At 42.8% G+C, this 23693-nt stretch overlaps 3 protein-coding genes across 8 annotated transcripts; 1 reads left to right on the top strand and 2 right to left on the bottom strand.

The window, feature by feature from the left end:
* Positions 1–1309: 1309 nt before the first annotated feature.
* LOC106589462 (nuclear prelamin A recognition factor) lies at positions 1310–13847 on the bottom strand. Of its 2 annotated transcripts, XM_014179479.2 has the most exons (11): positions 13558–13847; positions 12038–12098; positions 11631–11840; positions 10985–11117; positions 10633–10767; positions 9915–10033; positions 9617–9746; positions 5738–5810; positions 3746–3928; positions 3406–3563; positions 1310–3083 (listed from the first exon to the last, which is right to left on the bottom strand). In XM_014179479.2, the coding sequence occupies exons 2-11, from the start codon at positions 12092–12094 to the stop codon at positions 2776–2778; spliced, it is 1506 nt and encodes a 501-aa protein (XP_014034954.1). In that variant the 5' UTR covers positions 12095–12098; positions 13558–13847; the 3' UTR covers positions 1310–2775. The 2 variants fall into 2 exon arrangements, with proteins under 2 accessions (XP_014034954.1, XP_014034955.1); XM_014179480.2 differs by lacking the exon at positions 13558–13847 and having other exon boundaries at positions 3746–3883; positions 12038–13543.
* hexd (hexosaminidase d) lies at positions 13558–21425 on the bottom strand. The gene is made up of 13 exons (XM_014179481.2): positions 21133–21425; positions 20759–20860; positions 20553–20668; positions 20307–20394; positions 19951–20115; positions 19583–19766; positions 19375–19446; positions 19075–19273; positions 18818–18900; positions 18645–18723; positions 18436–18546; positions 18166–18255; positions 13558–18007 (listed from the first exon to the last, which is right to left on the bottom strand). The coding sequence occupies exons 2-13, from the start codon at positions 20846–20848 to the stop codon at positions 17806–17808; spliced, it is 1479 nt and encodes a 492-aa protein (XP_014034956.1). The 5' UTR covers positions 20849–20860; positions 21133–21425; the 3' UTR covers positions 13558–17805.
* LOC106589464 (cytochrome b-245 chaperone 1 homolog) lies at positions 13596–17711 on the top strand. Of its 5 annotated transcripts, none has more exons than XM_045710439.1 (6): positions 13596–13623; positions 15391–15478; positions 15581–15622; positions 15755–15925; positions 16149–16293; positions 16512–17711. In XM_045710439.1, the coding sequence occupies exons 2-6, from the start codon at positions 15391–15393 to the stop codon at positions 16660–16662; spliced, it is 597 nt and encodes a 198-aa protein (XP_045566395.1). In that variant the 5' UTR covers positions 13596–13623; the 3' UTR covers positions 16663–17711. The 5 variants fall into 5 exon arrangements, with proteins under 5 accessions (XP_045566395.1, XP_014034962.1, XP_045566393.1 ...); XM_014179487.2 differs by lacking the exon at positions 13596–13623 and adding an exon at positions 14127–14286; XM_045710437.1 differs by lacking the exon at positions 13596–13623 and adding an exon at positions 14194–14464.
* Positions 21426–23693: the final 2268 nt, after the last annotated feature.

Raw genomic sequence — 23693 nt, 5'->3', positions numbered from 1 at the left:
GTCTTGTGGGGTATGAATGGGTGTCCGAGCTGTGTGCCAGTAGTTTAGACAGACAGCTCGATGCATTCAACATGTCAATACCTCTCATAAATAAAAGTAGTGATGAAGTCAATCTCTCCTCCACTTTCAGCCAGGAGAGATTGACATTCATATTATTAATATTAGCTCTCTGTGTACATCCAAGGGCCATCCATGCTGCCCTGTTCTGAGCCAATGACAATTTTCCTAAGTCCTTTTTTGTGGAACCTGGCCACACGACTGAACAGTAGTCAAGGTGCGACAAAACTAGGGCCTGTAGGACCTGCCCTGTTGATAGTGTTGTTAAGAAGGCAGAGCGTCGCTTTATTACAGACAGACTTCTCCACATCTTAGCTACTACTGCATCAATAAAAAGGAAAACACAAGGTTTAGTGTAGTCAATGAAAACAAAAGCTCATGACAAACTCATCTGAAACAATATGTAGTATGCACAGCTGAGACAAAGCAACAAACAGTCAAAGCAAACATTTTGACTCTGTTTACAGTTTGAAAGGAAAATAAACTAAACCAGGCTTTCCTGATTCCCAAAATGGAATACACACTGTACAAGAAAGAGGGAAGATCTGGGACCTGCTCCAATATCCAGCCACAGCAGCATACTATTTAGAGGTTTACTGCCATCCTCTGGGTGAGTAGTGCATTTTTATTTCAATATATACACTCACAGACATCGTCACTCCAACACAAACACACGCTCCATTTGCTCACTCACACGTCATATGCACATACATTTTATACTGGCCTACACACCCACTCACATGCAAGCTGCTGCTACGCTGTTAATCTTATATCCTGTTGCCTATTCCCCTTACCCCTAAACATATCTACCTCCATCACTCCAGTATCCCTGCACATGCAAATATGGTATTGGATCTGATTTTTAATATTTCCTGTATATTATATGCTTACTTACTTTGTGTGTTTCATATTTCCTATTCTTATTTCTCGTGTTTGTTTTTCTAGAAATACATTGTTATTGATTATTGCATTGTTGGGTTTTGAGTTTGCAAGAAGGGCATTAAACTGTACTTGTCACATTAAAACTTGCAACTATAGTTTACAGAGGTGAAAGAGCCCTAGCCTGCACTACTAAAATGCAACCTTTACACCACTTTATTTTTGTCAGAACAGAGGTGGATGATTTGATGTGTTTTCCACACATTTTCAAAATTCTAGGCTGTAGAGTCTATAGCATTCTAGAGAGAAAGAGAGAGAGGGGTTAAGGGATACATTCTCAGTCCCATTTCAGAATTATTTCAAATCAGACTGATTTCCAGGTTTGAGTTGTTTTAATGCTCATCAGTATGACACAGACACTACATGGTCAAATAAAACAATAACCTTAAAAGGTCCAATCTGCGATTGGTCCATTCAATTTTGGACTTGTAAATGATTGATGTATACCCAATAACTATTGAAAAATATAACTTATAAATGCCTGATGCTTAGATCAACTGTCGTACCCCCTCAGAACCCTAAATATGAGCTTGTTTCATCCATTTGTTTGTAAACAATGTAAATATGAACAAAACATTTGTTATTCACTGTGTATTCATTCCTCGTGTCACTAATTCTGTTTTATATCTTTAACTCTGCATTGTTGGAAAAGGACACAAAAGTAAGCATTTCACTGTTTGTCTACACCTGTTGTTTACAAAGTATTTGGCAAATAACATTTATTTGTTATGGTTAAAACTATAATTTTTAAATCATAAATGGTAAGTCTCTCTCTAGGTCTCTCTTGAAAAAGAGATGTTCTCTCAATGAGAAAAAAAACCTGTATAAAAAGGTTAAAAAAAATACAAATAAATGGAAAAAGTCAAAATAGCTTTGTCTATGAATTTGAGTGGTTATATTTCTCCATCCCTATCCCACAGCTGCTTGCCAAATTTATTGCAGTGATTATTACATGGAGGAACACACGCAATGCAAATGGCAGTCACAACAGCACTATCAGTGAGAAGATCTAGCATTTTCAATCAATTGATTGATTGATCATTTTGGAATCACAGGAGACAAAACAACATGTACATTTCACAGTTGAAACAAGTACACCTGGTTTTATGTTGAACATTTTGGATATTTTAGCCACTCTGAAATGCAATACTACTAAGGCATCTAGATCTTCTTACAGGCTTAACATTCAGTACATGTTAACAGGACACATTTGTGTGATAGTTTTCCAGCTTCATCCCCTTGGATCGAATATTATTCCTCCCAGGGTTACTGCTCCTTTGGCTGGCAGATGAAATGTTGTCCATCCTGCATATGTGTCCCTCTGGATTAAATGTTGTGGTCCGTCACATGATTGATTCCCTCTGGAATCTAGCCCACGTATTTGGCACTGGCGTCCTTTCCCCATATCTTCATTTCCTCCTCCATGGTGTGAGAGCACAGTGGACCAGCCTCCACAGCAGTGAAACAGATGGAGCAACAGCACCACCTTGTGGCGTATTGAAGTAAGTCCAGAATCAAGTCTTTCTGGGATATACTGGTCCAGTCTTTTCCATAGACTATTCTTTAGGCAGGGTGCAAAGGACCACAAAAGCAACATCCAGGTCCTCTGGCCCTCCCTGCCTATACAATGGTACCCATGGGAAGCATTGTAATGGTCCTTAGAAGAGAAAGGGTCAGTGTCCTGATTCCCCTCATATTGGGCTTTTGGATGTTGAGGTGTGTTGGACTTTTCTGTGTGTGTGCGTGTGTACGAGAGGGGAGTGTGTGTGTGTGTGTGTCTCACCACTGTATGTGCGGGGGCTGTGTGTGTGTCCGTGTCTGGCCGGGGCTCTGCTGTGTGTACTGTGTGTGTGTCCGTGTCTGGCCGGGGCTCTGCTGTGTGTACTGTGTGTGTAGGAGTGTGTTGGCGTGCGTTGAGTCCTGTCCCTCCAGCCAGTCCTGGTAGAGAATGTGTAGGCCAGGGTTGGTGTCAGGCAGCCTGACTGGTAGACTGCTGTAGGCCTCCTCCATCTGCTGAACCAAGGCTTTATCCACCCGACCTCCTGTCTCTCCCTGCGCCTGCGCCTGCCCACGACCACTCACACAACCTGGGGAGAGAATAGAAGGGGGAGGCAGAGAGGAGAAAAGATGGGAGAATGAAGGGTCAACATTCATTGGGACAATAAAGATCACACTAAATTACTACTGTAGTTTCTACATGAATTCAGCTTCCTCAGATACATTTTTTACATTTGCACCGGTGGATTTAAGTTCAATGGCAGCCTAGTCTGGGGTTACTCAATTGTAAAAAAACGATTTGTGCAAGAATTTCTAACACAGGTTTTCACAATTGCCTCGTCACATTTACCAAAAACCAAACCAGAACTAGGAAGTAAATGTGACTGACAGGTGGCTGGGCCAATGGGTTACCTCCGGGGCAGGAGAGCACTTCCACCAATTGGTAGGGGACGTGTCCTTTCCTCATACGGTGGACCAGGGTCTGGATGTTCCTGAAGCCGTAGACGGATGCAAACTGCAGCAGCACCTCCCCATCCCGCTCCAGACACACCTCCTGAAAGTCACGGTTCCTAGAGGGAGAAAGGGAGGGGAGACAGAATGAGAGGGATATTTAAACTCCCGTCCTCTTTTACAGCCTGCTTCCTTTACCCCCTTTCCTACCCCTCTCTGCTCTCATCCTTCCCTCTCAGTTCAAGGTCTTCAATTTCTCTCTCTGTCCCGGTCATCCCTCTCTCCCCTCCTCCCAATTTACCTGAGAGTCTTGTATGTGATCTCCTCTACATCCAGACTAAACAGTTCAGAAGCAGCATATTTGAAGATGTGTTCCAGGAAGCCCTCCGATCCTCTGCCCTGGTGTCTCACCAAGGCTGGATCCCCCGCCTCACCCAGGCTAACATGGAGACGAAGAAGAACGTGGCACACTGAGTCACTGAACCTAACACACGGAAATACACTCACAGACACAGGCATAATAATAATAAACTATTTGTTTAGCGCTTTCAATACAAGTAAAAAAGTACTTCATATCATAAAATAACAAAATAGAAGTGCTAACAAAGAAACAAAATATAGATTATTCAGTTGTTAGCAATTTTCAGCCAATCTCCAACCTTCCATTCTTGAGCAAAATTCTGGAGGAAATTGGTTTTCAAATAGCTAAAAGTGCCAACAGTATTTTTCTCTCTATCCTTGTACTCTTAGATTTAAGTACTGCATTAGACACTGTTGACCATGATGTCCTTCTGGACAGACTGGAGCGGTGGGTCCACTTCTCTCCGGTCCACTTCTGAATTGGTTTAGAACCTATTTAACCGGTTGAGAGAGTTTGTCACCCTTGGTGAACATAACTCAGAGAGAATACATATCACGTGGCGTTCCAAGGTTAGATTTTGAGTCCGGTACTGTTCAGTTTATATATTTTACTCCTTGGCAGCATTATCAGAAAGCACAGCATTGATTTACACTGCTATGCACACGATACACAGCTTTACATTTCTGTGTCACCAGCTCCACGGATAAACGATTTGACTGCATTAGTGATTTAAATACTTCCTACAGCTAAATCAAGATAGACCAAGGTAATTATTGTTGGAGCCAAAGCACAGAGAGATAACTGACTTGCTTAATTATTTTTTAATTAAGAACAAATTCTTATTTACAATGACAGCCTACCCCGGCCAAACCCAGATGACGCTGGGCCAATTGTGCGCAGCCCTATGGGACTCCCAATCACGGCCGGATGTAATAAAGCCTGGAATCGAACCAGGGACTGTAGTGACGCCTCTTGCACTGAGATGCCGTGCCTTAGACCGCTGCGCCACTCGGGAGCCCGCGCTATAGATGCATATTTTAATTAATGGGCAATAAAGATAAAACACCAGGTAAAAAACCTAGGTGTTATTTTAGATTCTGAACTCAATTTTGAATCACACATTAGGAATTGACCAAACATAGCTTTTTACCATGGTGCAGCCATTTCTCTCTCAGGCTGATACAGAGGGACTCATCAATGCTTTTATGACAAGCAGGCTTGACTACTGCAATGCTCTGCAGTCTGGTCTACTCAAGAAAGCCATTGGTTAACTGCAAAACATACAGAATCCTGCAGCATGGGTACTGACCAAGACCAAACGGAGAGCACACATTACACCGGTTTTAAGGTCTCTGCACTGGCTGCCTGTGAGTTTTAGAATTCATTTTAAGATTCTTCTATTGGTTTTTAAATCAATCCACGATTGTGCACCACAATACATGTCAGACATGCTTTTAAGTTATGTACCCAGTAGGTCCCTCAGGTCCTCTAACGATCCCAAAGACTAGGACCAAGAGACATGGAGAGGCAGCCTTCAGTTATTATGCACCCAGCCGCTGGAATAGCCTGAGGGGGGCCCAAACTGTGGAGATATTTAAAAGAGATCTTAAAAAACATATTTTTAGCTTTGCTTTTCATTAAGGTGCTTTTTAGTTGTTCAGTTTGTCTTTTGTTTGTTTTATGTTTGTTGTGTAGTAAAACATTTCAGCTTTTATTTTCAGTTTCTTTGTTAATTCTTATAAAGCCCATTGTGTTGCATTCAATGTCTGAAATGTGCTGTATAAATAAAGCTTGATTTGATTTGATTTGATTAGGAGGAAGGACACACACACACACACACACACACATCACTGCTTCACTGAGCAATGAGCCCCACATTGAGCACTGACACAAACTTCCTGATAAGAGGCCAGTGAAAAGTGAAACACTCACACGTGGTCTAGAGGGACAGAGTCCAGGTCTGCTAATGACACCTTCATCTGCTCCATCATGTGGAACACCTCCCCTGGAACACACACACACGGATTTACAGTCTTACATTAAACAATGGACAAATGATCAAACCTATAGGTTTACAGTATAAACATGAATGACATCCCTCACTGTCTGATGTTTCTCAACTTCTGGGGATAGAGAGGGGGTAATTAAGTGGGTCTAGGTATAGGAGACAGGGAATTTAAAGTATAGCTGGCATCCAGACATCTTGTGAGAGGAGGAGGCTGGAAATGATGAAAGGAAGAAAATAGTTGATTAAAAGAGAGAGAGAAAGAGGTAAAGCAGATAGATATACCTCTCCCTGTCTGAGTGTAATACCAACATGTTTCAAGCAGACCACCATAGTGTTCTTGGGCACAGGGACTAAGGTAACCTGCCTAAATGACTATTGACCCGTAACACTCACGTCTGTAGACATGAAATGCTTTGAAAGGCTGGTCATGGCTCACATCAACATCATTATCCCAGAAACCCTAGACCCACTCCAAATTGCATACCGCACCAACAGATCCACAGATGATGCAATCTCTATTGTACTCCACACTGCCCTTTCACACCTGGACAAAAAGGAACACTTACGTGAGAAAGCTATTCATTGACTACAGCTCAGCGTTCAACACAATAGTGCCATCAAAGCTCATCACTAAGCTAAGGACCCTGGGACTAAACACCTCCCTCCGCAACTGGATCCTGGACTTCCTGAAGGGCCGCCCCCTAGGTGGTAAGGGTAGGTAACAATACATCCGCCATGCTGATCCTCAACACGGGGGCCCCTCAGGGGTGCGTGCTCAGTCCCCTCCTGTACTCCCTGCTCACTCATGACTGCACGACCAGGCACAACTCCAACACCATAATTAAGTTTGCTGATGACAACAGTGGTAGGCCTGATCACCGACAACGATGAGAGAGCCTATAGGGAGGAGGTCAAAGACCTGACCGTGTTGTGCAAGGACAACAACCTCTCCCTCAACGTGATCAAGACAAAAGGAGATGATTATGGAGTACAGGAAAAGGAGGACCGAGCACGCCCCCATTCTCATTGACGGGGCTGCAGTGGAGCAGGTTGAGAGCTTCAAGTTCCTTGGCGTCCACATCACCAACAAACTAACATGGTCCAAGCACACCAAGACAATTGTGAAGAGGGTACGACAAAACCTATTCCCCCCAGAAGACTGAAAAGATTTGGCATGGGTCCTCAGATCCTCAAAAGGTTTTACAGCTGCACCATCGAGAGCATCCTGATGGGTTGCATCACTGCCTGGTATGGCAACTGCTCGGCCTCAAGGCACTACAGAGGGTAGCACGTACGGCCCAGTACATCACCGGGGCCAAGCTTCCTGCCATCCAGGACCTCTATGCCAGGCAGTGTCAGGGAAAGGCCCTAAAAATTGTCAAAGTCTCCAGCTATCCTAGTCATAGACTGTTCTCTCTGCTACCGCACGGCAAGCGGTACCGGAGTGCCAAGTCTAGGTCCAAGAGGCTTCTTAACAGCTTCTACCCCCCAAGCCATAAGACTCCTGAACATCTAATCAAATGGCAACCCAGACTATTTGCATTGCCACCACCCCCCCACCCTCTTCTACACTGCTGCTACTCTCTGTTATTATCTATGCATAGTCACTAATAACTCTACCTACATGTACATATTACCTCAATTACGTTGACACCGGTGCCCCCGCACATTGGCTCTGTACCGGTACCCCCTGTATATAGCCCTGCTATTGTTATTTACTGCTACTCTTTAATTATTTGTTATTCTTATCTCTTACTTTTTAGGTATTTTCTAAAAACTGCATTGTTGGTTAAGGGCTTGTAGGTAAACATTTCACTGTAAGGTCTACACCTGTTGTATTCGGCGCATGTGACAAATAACATTTTATTTATACAGTGCCTTCAGAAAGTATTCACATTTGACTTTTTCCACATTTTGTTATTACAACCTGAATTTAAAATTGAGATTTTGCATCATTGGCCTACACACAAACCTTATAATGTCAAAGTGGAATGTTTTTTTATTATTTTTTAATTACACATGAAAAGCTGAAATGTCTTGAGTCAATGAGTAAGCCCTTTGTTATGGCAAGCCTAAATAAGTTCAGGAGCGCAAACGTACTTAAAAAGTCATATTAAGTTGCATGGACTCCGTGTGCAATAATAGTGTTGAACATCATTGTTGAATGACTACCTCATCTCTGTACCCCACATTATTTGTAAGGTCACTCAGTCGAGCATTGAATTTGAAACATTCAACCACAAAGAACAGGGAGGTTTTCCCAATGGGTCGCAAAGAAAGGCACCTACTGGTAGATGGGTAAAAATACAAAAAAGCAGACATTGAATATCCCTTTGAGCATGGTGAAGTTATTAATTACACTTTGGATGGTGTATTAATATATTTTTTTAAAGGTACTTTGTAGTGACTGTGTACTTCCTAACTCGGTTGCTGGAGAGCAAGGAAACCACTCAGGGACTTCACCATGAGGCCAATGGTGACTTAAAAACAGTTAGAGTTTAATGGCTGTGATGGGAGAAAACCGAGGATGAAAAGAAGAAAGCCTGTACAGAATAAAATGTATTCCAAAACATGCATCCTGTTTGCAATAAGGCACTAAAGTAAAACTTCAAAAAAATGTGGCAAAGAATTTAACATTTTGTATTCAGGGCATAAAGTTATGTTTGGGGCAAATCCACACGACACATCACCGAGTAGCACTCCTCATATTTTCAAGCATGGTTGTGGCTGCATCATGTCATGGGTATGCTTGTCATCGGCAAGGACTAGGGAGTTTTTTTTTGATAAAAATAAACAGAATAAGCACAGGCAAAATCCTTGAGAAAAACCTGGTTCAGTCTGCTTTCCAACAGACACTGGGATACACATTTTCCTTTACAATAACCTTAAAACACAATACCATATATACACTGGAGTTGTTTACAGTTTTGACTTAAATTGGCTTGAAAATCTATGGCAAGGCATGAAAATGGCTTTATAGGAATGGTGAACAACCAATTTGACAGAGCTTGAAACATTTTTTTAAGAATAATGCGCCAATATTGTACAATCCAGGTGTGCAAAGCTCTTAGAGAAACCCAGAAAGACTTACAGCTGTAATCACTGCCAAAGGTGACTAACATGTATTGAGTCAGGGGGTTGAATACTTATGTAATCAAGGTACAGGGCATTCAAGAAGAATTCAGTCGCCTTGAATTTTTCCACATTTTGTTACAGCCTTATTCTAAAATTGATTAAATTGGGTTTTTATTCCCTCAATCTACACACAATACCCCATAATGACAAAGCAAAAACAAAAATATGATTCAGACCCTTTACTCAGTCCAAATCATGTCCAATCAATTGTCCAATCAATCAAATTCATTAAAGGTGGACTCCAATCAAGTTTTGGAAACAAATCAAGGATGATAAATGGAAAGAGGATGTACCTCAGCTCATTTTCGAGTCTCACAGCAAAGGGTCTGAATACTTATGTAAATAAGGTATTTATGTTTTTGTTACATTTGCAAACATTTTTTACAAACCTGTTTTCGCATTGTCATTATGTGTTATTTAATCAATTTTAGAATAAGGCTGTAAAGTAATAAGATGTGGAAAAAGTCAAGGGGTCTGAATACTTTCCGAATGCACATTAGTGTTTTATTTGTCATAATTTTTTTACAAAAAGTTTGAATTTTTCTTCCACTTTGACAGAGTATTTTGTGTAGAATATTAACAAACAAAAAAAGACAAATCCATTTTAATCCCAGAAAATGTGGAAAAAGTCAAGGGGTGTAGAGGTAGAGGATATGAGAGCATAGTACCTGATGTGAGGACACAGTCCACGTCTCTGCACTCCAGGAGACTGTTGTAGAACTCCTCTCGCACTGCCTCCAGTTTCTTATCAAAGCATGGAGCCACCATAATATGGTAAAGCTTGTCTGGGCTCAGCTTCTACAAACACAAAGCAGACACATATAAAACCACTATTCACCTGCTGTGTGAGATGAGTAACATGGTTAAAACACATGAATAGTGTGGCATCAATCACTATTCACACGTTCTCATGAGTTTCATTTAATTGTATGGGGTGGGTTGTTATAACACACAAATAGCGCTGACCTGTTGTTTGGTGAAATAGTCTTTGACCAGACAGCCCATGATCTGTTGAGGAGACCTGGCCGTACAGATGTGAGGAGTGACAAGACTGCCCAGAACACGCTCAGCGTACCGGATCCACCCTGGACGGAAATAGAATAATGAAATTGACTTGAGTCCTAAGCTTATGGTTTTATTATCTAAAGGGATGGGGTCAGAGAAAGATGTAGAGCGAGCAAGACTGACACAGAAAAAAAAAAGAGAACATGAGAACGAGTACACGAGAGAGCGTAAGTAAGCATTTCACGGTAAGGTCTACACCCGTTGTATTCGGTGCATGTGACAAATACAATTTGATTTGATTTGAATGAGAGAGCAGGAGAGGGAGGGCCACTCCCCTCCTGAAAGGCCTATCTCCAGGGAAGGGAGTGGTGTGAGGCTGTGTCTATCTCTCCCTCCCAGCCCGGCTCTATCTCTACTTTGAAATAGGAGCTAGGTCCAACCCTTAATACCCTTACCTTAATAATGCCACACATCCGTCAAACAGCACACACACAAATGTTAAACTGAAACACAACAAAGCTGCTTAATATTTTATTCTCAGGTTGTGGTGTGTGTGTGTGTGTGTGTGTGTGTGTGTGTGTGTGTGTGTGTGTGTGTGTGTGTGTGTGTGTGTGTGTGTGTGTGTGCGCACGCATATAGGGAAAGAGGGGGAGGAACAAGGAGATTGTGTAAATACTACCTGGACAGGAGGAGGTGAACATGGGTAGGGCCTGGCTATCATGGTGCCTCCTGCTGTACCTCTGGATGAAGTCTCTCTGGCTCTCCAGAATACTGAAGCCTGCTGCTAGAGTAGTATCAAACACATACTGCACTCCTACAGACAGAAAGGGAGGGTGAGAGAAGGGAAGAGAATGATTCATCTGTTATGGTAGATGCCAATGAATGTACCGCACTTTTATTTCACATACACACGCTGTGTTCTACTAATCACACACACTCTATCACCATACGCACACACCCACACAAAGATATTTGAGGAAACTACAGGGCTTGTCTGGAATTCCCAGTCAACACTGTACACGCTCGCTTACCCAGGCTCTTGAGGAAGCCACAGAGCTTGCGTGTGGCCTCAGGAATGTCCAGACCGTACTTGACAGCGAAGAAAGGCAGAGACTGGGGACAAACTGACACCACCAGGACCTGGTGTTTGGACACATCACACTTCTGCAATGACAAAAAGAGGGAGAGAGGGACATGTCAAACGTCGGCCGAGAAGTGACGAGACCATTTACCTGGCATCAACACTGAATGCCCTATACATTTCAGTGAAGTGAAACCAAACAATCAGTCTGCATGCCAGGCAAAGAGACCAGCAATAACAACACACATTAAAACAAATCTGGCATGAGGTTATCTGGAAATGAAGTACAGCAAAGATAACCCAATTGTTCCTTTCCTCTCAGACAGTATACACCCATGTCTCTTTAGCTACTATTGAAGCATTGACATCATAAAGCCTCTCAGATCTCCACAAGTGCTCAGGGAGGCTAATCATGTGAGGTGTCCAGGTTTGTATTCATTAGTGACCACCTCAGCAAAACCTTTTGAAACGAAAAAGGGAAAAAAGCAGTTCTTATTAGATAAGTTCAAACAGTCCCTCCCTGTTTCAGTCCGTTTTCTTCCATTTGGTGCCTATTGACTACGACCCAGGTAGCCTGGTCAGTGGTCCAGTAGTACCTTGTTGAGGCCCAGGACGCGGGCCACCTCCTCCAGGTTCTGTTGGGAGATCTTTAGGCTCTCCTCCTCGGACACACAGCCCTCACAGGACAGACAGGCACTCAGCAACACCTGCTGCTTGAGGAGATGGGAGGAGGCAGGGACCTCTCCGTTGGCTACATCTTTCTCCGGAAGGGAGCTAATGCCTTCATCACTCTGCTTCTTGTTGCACTGGAAATGACCAATCAACCAACAAATCAATACATGAATCAATGTTAGAATTGGACACAATATATCATGTTTGACTATAATATGCAAAAAGTAATGACCTCAAACAACTGGGTCAGATACGACTGGATGGACAATTTCAGTTGCAGAGAGACACTTGCACACTGCACAGCGAAACCACAAACATTCCATGGGCTTACCTGTTTAGTGCAATTCTCACACTTCTCCTTGCGTCTTCTGATGTTCTCTCCTGACATTTTTCTGTGAAATGACGGTGGGTTTGGATTCCACACAAACACAGGATCAGTAAGCCATCCAACTCTGGAATAGACCTGGAATCTTCACAACCCTTCTACACATTTTCCTTGGACAACTGTCGTGCCAACTACTCTACGATCCAAACTAAAACGCTAGTATTTATGTGTGGGTGTGTGACTCAACTCCACCCAACTTCTACATCATTAACCCTGTCCTAACCAATCAGGATCATTCTTCTTATCTCAACAGCAGCATATAATAAAGATGGTAAACTGCCGACAAAACAGCATCCATATCACAACAAAGCATACATAATTGCACCAAGTGTGTCAATAGGCAAGCAATGAAGCTTTATTTGTATAGGCTATGACATGATAACTATTATGTTGACGGGGATCCAAAGAATGGACCCAAACCCCAAATAATCTGTGTGTCCTCTGAGTAGACTACTGTATTCAAAATGGGCTTGCATAGTATACAGTAAATAAAGACAAAAATAATAATAGATTATTATTATACATCATCATAATTTATATAATAAATGTTAAATAAAGGCTGAAGCCTCTGTTATAACATAGGCCTATTATCAGGACCCAATATAAACAGCAATTTATTTAGGGTTAATTATCTATGATTATGCTTTCTGGTAGTTTTAAATCTCTAAACAGTAATTGGAGGGAGAAAAACATTCCTTGCTTGGCAACAAATGTGCAATGTCTGGCATGGCTCAGATAACCTATGACGCCTATACCAGGGCCCATCATCAGCCATTACATGTATTAGTTAAGAATGGTTCTATTGACAAAGGCTGAGGGTGTATCTCGGTTTGTTTATCCAGCGCTCTCTCTTTTTGTACACGAATCCACATGTAAGGAGATGAACAATTAATTTACCAACTGAGTGGAAAAACAAACATTCAATGTCGAAAAGTCTTGGCTTTGTCCCTTCAAATGTGGTATTTCTAATAAGATAAGAGGTGCACCTAAATATTTTTTTTGCACAATATGTACCCCTCCAAAACAATGGTGTCAATGTTAACAGAAATGGATGAGAAGTGTACATTCTCCAATGATGAACCTGAAACACTGACACATTTGTTTTACAGATGTTCGTACACTATTAGATTTTGGAGAGATATGTACATACCGAGTAAAACTGGTCACTTTACTGATACTCTGAACTCTTTGAAATGTAGAACTAACGTCATGATTTTGGCAAACGTTATATCCACAAAACCATATATTTTTTAATCAACCCCCTGCTTTAAAGTGTTTGGATATAATTTGTTTTAATTGAGTCTCTTAAAATACTAAATAATAAGAAAAGCTTATCTAAAGTCCATTATTATAACGAATATTCTTGTCATGTTTTGTGTGTCTTTCATGTTCTTCGCAATTTTTGAACTCAATGACATCCGATTTCTCCGTATTTATTACATCACGGCACGCACGCACTCACTCACCGGTTGGACGTTTTTCAGACACCTTTCAAGCTGTTTCGTAAAGGAGAAAGGGGAGTTTGAGCCAGGGTAATATGTAGCAATGTTTACTCAGCAATATCTGATGCGATTACGATACCACTGAAAGGCTATAATGGACAATATGCGACTCCGCGACGGTTTCTGTCACAAGACCGTCTGATGTAGAAATTAGTCGAGGGTTCCAGACCGGTTTTCCAGACGGCTTGGCATCAGAATTCGTGACCATTGAACTATAAAAGAACATGAGTGACTCCATTGAGCCCCGGTCAATCAAGGGCGCATGCGTAAAACCCGGTTCCCTTTGGGTGCGTCACGCGCCATGTGAAAAAGTTTTTTTTCTCACTTTTAGTGTAAATCAACGACTATATTCTAGTACTGTAAGACACTCTTAAAATCAAATATGATTGAGATGCGTTTTTTCTTCTTCTATGGGTTTGTGTTATTAAAATATCCGAGACAAGATGTTAGAAATATTGTTTCCTATACATTTTTATAATGTGGGGGTGGATAAACTGTAGCTCTTGTCATCATCTAATCAGCATAGACGTAACCCGGAAGATATCAACACATTCCCACTGTGCGTTGTTACTGTAAAATGAAATGAATTGGGACTTCTCTAAAACTTTATACATGTAACTGTCACTATCATCAAGCCGATTTGACACATTATTCCACGTGTATCATTTTAGGATTCCAGTTGAAATGTGTAAGGTAAGAGAGAAATTAATAGGCGTATGGGGATACATTATTTCAGTCTTATAGGCGAGATGATGAATGAGTGATCGGCAACACTATGAATGTCCCGCCTACTTCCTGGATCATGCCCACTGTTTTTGAATGGAATTCAAAATTATATAATCAAATTCAAGAAAACGCGGTCATTGAAGATGTATGTAAGATTATATTCGTTGATTAATTTACTTCTATCTGATGACTTTCGTGAACGTTTTCATTTATTGTAATTGAATACCTTCATAACGAATATAATTATAAATATATCTTAAAATATATATTTCACAGTGACCTGCTGCTGACTGTGGGGCAGGTTGTTACTGTGAGTGAGTGGTTGGGGGGACCGGAGGGGTGTGTGTGTGTGTTTGTGTGTGAGAGTTGAGAGAGCACTTCAGCTATTGGCTGAGCAGCACGCGCGCACGTCGTGACATATATTGCAGAATAACTTCTTCCATTCCCGTCAATGTTACAGTTTTCCTCGAATGAAGACGTTGTCTGGAGAGCTGCTGGAGTAGATGAACTGTTGGCCTCCCGAGTGGCGCAGCGGTCTCAGGAACAGCTTGCAATAATTATTATTTTGAGGGAAACAGATTTTTGCTTCCAACGTCATTACAAGTTACTACGATAATCCTTAATTGTCTCGTAACATTATGGAAAGGGGTTTATTGTATAAATGGCAACTCCTCTTGCTGTGAAAAAAATCTGCTCGTTTTCAGGCCTTTTGGGCACGTTTTGAGTTGTCATTGGTCTGGAAAATGTTGCTTGACCTGGCAACCCTGCTCTTAGAGAGAAGGGGGATATCTGTCAGAAGTAAAACATAGCATTTTGTATTTCAGATCTGCTTCCCCATTTCCTCAGCACTGACAATTTCCCTGTTTAAACATCCTGGTTTCCAGTAATCTGTGATCATTATTCATAACCTCAATATTGAACCCACATGGCTATGTTCTACTTCTGACATACATCCTCTCCGTTCTTTGAAGCACAGAATTACAAGAGTAAGCAGTGGTTCTTCATAATATATTGCTTTTGCCTATCCATATTGTATACCATTTTTTTCATGTCTGCCTGTCGGTCTGTAAGATGGGGTATATGCAGGTAGAGGAGTACACCACCAACATGTTACACCTGAAGAGATCGCCTGGAATCCGCTCCTGGTCGCTGCTCATAGGTATGATCATGATGTGTGTGTGTGTATTTACTGAGTTTATTTCTTTGAATGCAATGTCAGAAAATAAATTGACACAGCATTTGGTCCTTTTTCTGATTTCAGGTATTGCGTCCATTGGCCTGGCTGCTGCATACTACAGCTCAGGTACAACCTGATTTACAGGCATTACCAGTGCCAACCTGTCCGATCTTGAATGCCAGTCATCAATTACATAATTAAGACAGAATGGGAAAAAATGTCTACCCGTCTCTCATCCCTGTTTTCTTGTCTTTCCAGACAGTATCCTGTGGAAGCTTTTCTATATGACGGGCTGTCTGTTCGTGGCCATGCAGAACATGGAGGAGTGGGAGGAGGCAGTGTTTGATAAAACCAAGAAAGTGATAGAGCTGAAGACCTTCAGTCTGTATGCCCTGATTCTCACCATGTGTAGGAGAGGCCAGGAGAAAGGTGAGGAACATCACCTAATGTGTCCTGTACAGTACTTTCACATGGAACCTCCTTTACTAATAAGGGTAGATCAGATGGGATGAGTTTTACGATTGGAATCCAGTTAGCGCAGGGGTCTTCCAACTGGGTCTCTCCCCGTCTCCATCCTTCTTCTATTGCTCCTCCCGTCTCCCTTCCATCCCCTGCCCCATACCCTTCCTCTCCTCCCGTCTCCGTCTTTCAGTGGTGATGGACATGAGGCACCTGCGTGACGTGTGTGTTCAGGAGGAGAAGGTGCGCTACCTAGGGAAGGGCTACCTGCTGGTGCTGCGACTGGCCACAGGTTTCTCCTACCCCCTCACACAGAGCGCCACCATGGGGGGACGCAGGTGAGATAGGTCTATTATAAGACCCTAACATGGAAGATGTGTGTTAAAGGATCAGAACACAGGTTTCCCAGGATCTGAAAACATTGAAGAATATTTAGTATAACAGTTCAAGATTCGCATGGAACAGAAGTAAAATCAGACAAATGTATTTAGTGTTTTGATTGTCAAAATATTCCTGCTGTCTATTCTTGATCACAACTATTCCCCCTCTCCGTCAGTGATGTGGAGGCGGTGGCTTCGTTGCTCAAGCGTTTCCTGGGTCTGGAGGAGCTCCAGTGTCGCTGGGAGCAGGAGGAAGAGGCAGTCAGGGAGGAAGATGAACTGGACCCCAGCACTGACTCCGAAGAAGAGGGGGACTCAGTGCAGTAGAAGGAGAAGAGGTGATGAGGGGAAGCCACAGCAAACTTGAAATGCACCCAAATATATTTTATAGCATTTCGTAGTATCCCTGATAGTATAAATTGCCTTAAATACACTTCAATGGTAGCGTTTTCCACAGAGTATTTAAACAAAATCATAGTTTGTTGTGTTGCCTGTTCTTCAAAAACAATCATTACTGTATTAGACTCAACCCTATAATCACAGTGCCTTTCTATTTAAATGTAATCAGTATGTGTGAAATACTCATTCAGAACATTCCCACAGTTTAGGGAACACAGTATGTTTGAGACCTCCCAAGTGATAATCTTGGTCTAGTAGGATTGTCTCTACTCACTGCAAATCCATCCATCCATCCATCTGAATGCATGTGACCGTAAACTATAATCAAGCATGGATTTCCAGGGATCAGTTCAGAATGTTTGCCTGTTTTTATGTTAAAGTAAATACTTGTATGTCTTTCAGCATTGATGGGTCCTATGACTAGGGTCAGACAGAATCTGTGGAGGCAAAACCTCTAGAATAAACTTAATCTAACAGCTTCTACATCTGCATTGCTTGCTGTTTGGGGTTTTAGGCTGGGTTTCTGTATAGCACTTTGTGACATTTGCTGATGTAAAAAAAAGGGTGTAATAAATTTTATTGATTTGATTTATTATTCATAGGGTAAACTACAGATTCCGGCTGGCCTTATATATACAAAATGAAAGACCAGTCTCAGGTAACATTCTATCCGTAGACAAATGTGTTAATAACAATAGGTATGTTTGACAAGTAAACTGTATTACATTGTATCTGGACTATATTAACTACGTTACTGCATCTGTTGGCAAGAGGAAGGTGAGTGTAGATGCCTTCTGTTGCTTGAAAGAAAGAATGCATTAGATATTTTGTGTCCAGTTAGTGTGTGCTGCTGGATGACTGCAGGTACTGGTTTTCCTTGTCTTTTTTTTTTAATTTAAAATTACTTCTATACATTTATTTGTGCTTTTTTTGTTAAAAAAACAGAATGAAATAAAAGTTGCTTTTTGATAATCATGGAATGATTTTCTCACTACCTCTTGGACCTCACTGTCTGCACGGATAGATCTCTTTCTCTGTCAAAAAAACAATCAACGGGACCCAGGCTAAACCTTACTGCCCAACCATAGAAGCAGAGACATTCTGGGGTACCATCTCTAGTAGGCTGGCTCTGGTGTCCTCCAGGATCCTCTGGAGGGGAGCCACCACGGGGCTGACATGCTGCTCTACCCACTCCTGAGCTGTGGAGGCTGGGTACAGACGCACCATCTCTTTTTTCACCATCGCCACTCTCTGCTCCACAAGAGCCAACAATCTGGGGGAGAGGAGGGTGGTTGATAGAAACACAGGTTAGCACATTTTATTTTGTTTAGGGGGAGGGCTGTTAGGGTTTTTTTTTTTTTAACTATATGGAGGGAGTGAAAAACCTTTAACATATAAATGGTGGTGGAATACAAACATTCAGATGCTTACGTCATGGCTTGACTCTGTAACTGCTGAGCAATAAGAGGGCTGACTGTCTTTCTCTGTCTGTGGTAAGGAGTGAACCAGCCTCTCACAAACCTGAGAACCACAGAGCAACATGTATCAAGGTTAGAGAGCTCTTTAATTCAAGGATTTTATAGTAGTAATCAAGAAATCATTAAGTGTGCCTTTATTGCAGTGGTCACCAACCCTCTTCCTAGAGTGCTACAGGGTGTGCAGGCTTTAGTTCCAGCCAATGTGGCTGCTGGCTTCACTCACATGTTGTCTTCAAAATGGCGGAGTTCTTCTGACTGCAGTATTGCTGTTAGTTCCACAACCAACTCTGCCAACCTCCTCCCTGGAAACAGCACAGAGTCACCTGTAGTGGAGCTAGGGCAGGGCACAGAGAGACAGACACTTTTAGGATTAAAAACACAACCCACTTATAACAGAGGAGCATTTTCTGTTATGAAGGGTCTCTCTCTCACCTTTCCATGGTTTCTACCTCTACAGAAGAGATGCCCAAAGCCTTTGTCACCCTGCTCTGAGCCTCCGGGCTGAACTGGCCTGTAGCACACACAGAACCACCATCAATACGGGTCAGGTGCCATTACAATACCTCAAGGATCACATCAAAGTGTATTTGGAGGAAAGTATTGACCATGTGTGAGTGTCTGTAGACTTGAGGCCAGGGAGGGCAGAGCTAGGGGCAGCAACTCACACAGCACAGACAGGTGGTCATACCTATTGATGAAATAAGATTATTAAATAGATTATGGCTAAATCATAGCATACATTTCAGCACAAATGTCCCATGATTTACGCAAAAGTCTGATGCATTGTATGATTTAGACAAGTCTGATTTTGCCCTATGACACTATAATTTAGATGAATACAAGTGAATTCTCTCCGTCTCACCTCTGCCAGCCAGTGAGGGCGATGCCCAGCATGTGTATGCCTTCAGGCAGGGCTGCTGCCACCTGTAGCCACTGTAGATGGTTGTCCACATGTCTCTGTGTGCTGGTCACACAGGTGTGGACATTAGTAGAACCTTTGAAGGCACTGGCTGCCCACAGTTCTGATAGCCCTGCACCACTGTACCTCTCCAATAGATATACTGGAGAGAGGAAAGGAGATGGGAAACATTGACATTAAGCACAAAATAGTGTTTGTCCATGTGCATAGTGAAACTGTTCTAGTAAAACCACTAGTTCTTACCAGTGTTTTTCACATCTAGGGTGGGGTTGTAGTCCCACAGCATCAACTGGACCAATCCTACCAAACCGCTGCCTGGCAAACAGGTCAAAAAAGCAAATGTTAGGGGTGGATTGCAGACTTGTCTGGCCCATAGACTACTTTCAGGCTAAAACATTGAAATGATTGTGTAACTTTGCAGAACTATCACTTTAAGAGCCTGTACCCTGACCTTTCAGTGTGTCGTGGTCCATCCCTCTCAACATGTCGTCCCACATGATCATGTTGAGGTTTGGCCATGCCTCCCTGACGCCCTTTGCTACCCTGGTCACATGACTGAGGAACAGCTGCTGTACTGTACGGCCAGGTGTGCTCAGCCAGCGTCTAGACTCCTCTCCCTCACCTAGCAGGTACACCTGAGGATGCATGACAGACATGGTGGGGGGAAAAGGCTTTCAATTAAAGTGGTGTCATGCATTGTTCATCATTAGAAAGCTATTTCAATCTTGTATGCATCTCAATATGGCTTCCTTTCCTCATCGCCTCCCCTTCATCTGCACTTTTTTTTAATTCCAAAAGGATCAAAATACCAGGCCTCACCTCGTCAGCTCCAATATGCAGGCTGGTGCTGCCTGGGTGGAGCTCCACCACCTGGCGAAGCATCTCCTTTACCAGCCTCACACCCTCCTCTTTGTGGGGGTTCAGAGTGCCCAGGCAGTGGCCCACCTCCCTCAGCTCCCACAACGACTTGTGCTTCAACACAAACTGAGAGAGAGAGAGAGGGGGTGGGGGGGTGAGAAGTTCTGAGAGAGAATGAGTGAGAAAGGAGGCAAAGAAAGAAAAGAATATCAAAGATACCAAGACAATACAACATAAATTGGCTTCAAACTCGACGATAGTTAAGTGGGGTATGATATGAACAGGTGGGAGGCAGATATGTGTTCCCTCTCTCTCACCTCCATGTGTCCAAACGTCTGCACCAGAGGAATGACCTCTAACCCTTGGGACTTGGCCACTTCCTGAATGGACAGGACCTCCTCACGACTGCAGCAGAGAAGAGAGAGGAGAATCATTACTTGTCAGGAAGAACCATCCCCCCCCCCACTTTCTAGCGAGGCCAAGATAGTGATGTTCGAGGGATAAGAGTTGATATCAGTGATTGGCTTTAGGCCAACCTGTATGGTGGATGTGTATAGCCCAACCTGTATGGTGGATGCTGAGTGGATTGCAGCACCTTCAGCTCGCCTTCATAGGGGAACATGTCTTCATACTCCACCAATAGACCGTCAGCACCCAGACCAGAAAAAAGACCAATCAGCTGGGGAGAGTGAGAGAAAAAGGTCATGTCAGACAGACATCTTGCATTCAACACACAAATAAGGAAGAGATAGGTGAGCGGTGCTATTACCTTGTGCAAGTAATCAATTCTAGGAGGTGCTCCTTTCAGATCCAGGTGAACCAGCTTCTTCCCCTTGGGCCATGCTGGTAAAGCATCCATTGTAGCTGAAATCTGGAGAGCAGCAAGTAAATTACTGTGTACAAGGATGATGCATAAATTACTATTACAATACAATGCTCGACTTTTGATAATGAAAGGAGTAGCCTACTATACAAACGTTGCCTTTACATTCATACAATTTGCATTTAAGCTGAACCAATATCTATCTGGTCAGAGAAGACAATGAATATGACGAGTCCCCTTTCTAGCCCAGAAAGCTGCCATGTTTTTTCCATTAGACAGCTCTGCAAGCATTATAATGTCAAAATACGTTTGTTACTCACAAAATATGACGTTTCGCTGAGCAACTATCTTCATTTACTGCAGTCCCGCCCTGTATCTAAATACAAATTTACAAGCAACCGAAAATATGCCTTGTCAGGAAAGAATCGTTATTGTTTTTGACCAAGTGCTCATGCGCCAAATCCACCATATGCAAGTTTTCTTCTTCGATGAAGTTTAACGGCGGTTGGCTTCCAATATTTATCGTGCATTACCGCCACCAACTCTACCGGGGTAAAAAAGGAAACACCGTAAGCTACTCTTCTGTGCGCGTCAGTAACGACTGATTTTATTGATGGAGGTGCCGAAGAGGTGGACTTGGTCAAAAATAATACAGATTCTTTCCAGACGTTCTAAATTTTTTCAGTTGCCTGTACATTTTTATTTACTAGTAGACCTGTTTTGCAAGTACAAACCAGGCACCTGTTGTTCACAAGCTTATCTGCCATAGACTGTAGAAAATATGAACGATGGTGTTTCCTATCAGAATACTTAGTAGCACACTTGAAGATCAGGAAGTGTCATTTCAGCATGTTACCATCTTCCAAGTCTGGGTATCTGCAGCCCAATATCACAGACAGAAGGGGAAACCTGACAGGGCCTATAAATTGAAGCACCCTTTTAGAACGTTTTCTCATCACCAAATATGGTAGTGAGGGGAAGTCCAGTCGCGGGTAGTGGAAGAGGATGGAACTAGGTGAAACTGGGCCGACAATGTGCCAATTTTCTCATCGATTAAACATCTGATCTACAAAAATGTCTGTTCACAAAACGAAAATCTGTTACGAACACAGTGCACTAAGTTTTATAGACTTGCCAAAGTGTTCAAAAATTGCGTGCAAGGTCGAATTGAGTTTGTGCACACGCAAACTCTGACAGAGCTCTAGAGTTCTACTGTGGAGATGGGAGAACATTCCAGGACATCCATATCTGCAGCACTCCACCAATCAGGCCTTTATGGTAGAGTGGCCAGACGGAAGCCACTCCTCAGTAAAAGACATATGACAGCCCGCTTGGAGTTTGCCAAAAGGCACCTACAGACTCTCAGACCATGAGAAACAAGATTCTCTGGTCTGATGAAACCAAGATTGAACTCTTTGGCCTGAATGCCAAGCATCACGTCTGGAGGAAACCTTGCACCATCCCTACGGTGAAGCATGGTGGTGGCAGCATCATGCTGTAGGGATGTTTTTCAGCTGCAGGGACTGGGAGACTAGTCAGGATCGAGGGAAAGATTAACGGAGCAAAGTACAGAGAGATCCTTGATGAAAACCTGCTCCAGTGCACTTAGGACCTCTAACTGGGGCGAAGGTTCACCTTCCAACAGGACAACAACCCTAAACACACAGCCAAGGAAACGCAGGAGTGGCTTTGGGACAAGTCTCTGAATGTACTTGAGTGGCCCAGCCAGAGCGCGGACTTGAACCCGATCAAACATCTCTGGATAGACCTGAAAATAGCTGTGCAGCGACGCTCCCATCCAACCTGACAGAGCTTGAGAGGATCTGCAGAGAAGAATTGGAGAAACTCCCCCAAATACAGGTGTGCCAAGCTTATAGCGTCATACCCAAGAAGACTCGAGGCTTTAATCACTGCCAAAAGTGCTTCAACAAAGTACTGAATAAAGTGTCTGAATACTTATGGAAATTAGATATTTCCATTTTTTATTTCTAAAAACCTGTTTTTGCTTTGTCATTATGGAGTATTGTGTGTAGATAAGGGACAAAAAAACAATTTAATCAATTTTAGAATAAGGCTGTAATGTAATTTTTTTGGTAAAAGTCAAGGGTTCTGAATACTTTCCAAATGCACTGTACATGTGATGTTAAAGCTATTGGCCGTTAGCTTTACCACTACTGCCTCCTTCCAGCTGCCTGGTAGTTTCCCCTCCTCCCACACTCTGTTGTACAACACCAATACTTTATCCAGTGCCTCATCACTAAGATGGGCCAACATAACATAGCACACCTCATCTTTCCCAAGTGAAGTTAACCCAGCCTTACCTATTGCCCTTTTCATCTCTGCCATGGTCGATGGTGCATTCAACGCATCATTTACATCCTCCCTCCTATCCAGCACTCCAGGGTGCTCCTCTCTCATTTTCTCTCTCCCCCTCCTCTGACAAATTTGCAGAGCTACAGTATGCACTTGGACAAATGCCTTGTCCATCATCTGTGCCTTATTATCTGTTACTGCCACATCCTCCCCACTCGTCAACACTGGATAATCCCACTCCCTTCTGACCCCACTCATCCTCTTAATCATCCCCCTACTTCTCCCACAATTGACGCCCTTCCAACGGTGTCACAGAACTGACGCCAACATGTCCTCTTTGCCTGACGCATAGTTCTCCTCACCAGGGCCTGCTTATACTGAATCAGGTGTTGGAAGTTGTGTCCTTTGCAGTACTCTAAATGCCCTGTTCCTTCTCCTCACCATTGCCCCACACTCCTCCATCCACCATGGGACTGCTTTCCTCCTCCTCCCTGAACTCTTAGGTATAGCCTCAGTAGCTGCCCCCATTAAAGCTGTTCTCACTCAGTTATTCATACTATCCACATCC

The sequence above is a fragment of the Salmo salar genome, chromosome ssa28 (genome assembly GCF_905237065.1).
Source record: "Salmo salar chromosome ssa28, Ssal_v3.1, whole genome shotgun sequence".
NCBI lineage: Eukaryota > Metazoa > Chordata > Actinopteri > Salmoniformes > Salmonidae > Salmo > Salmo salar.
The sequence above is the reverse complement of the archived record's forward strand: the minus strand, read 5'-3'. Positions and strand labels throughout refer to the sequence as shown.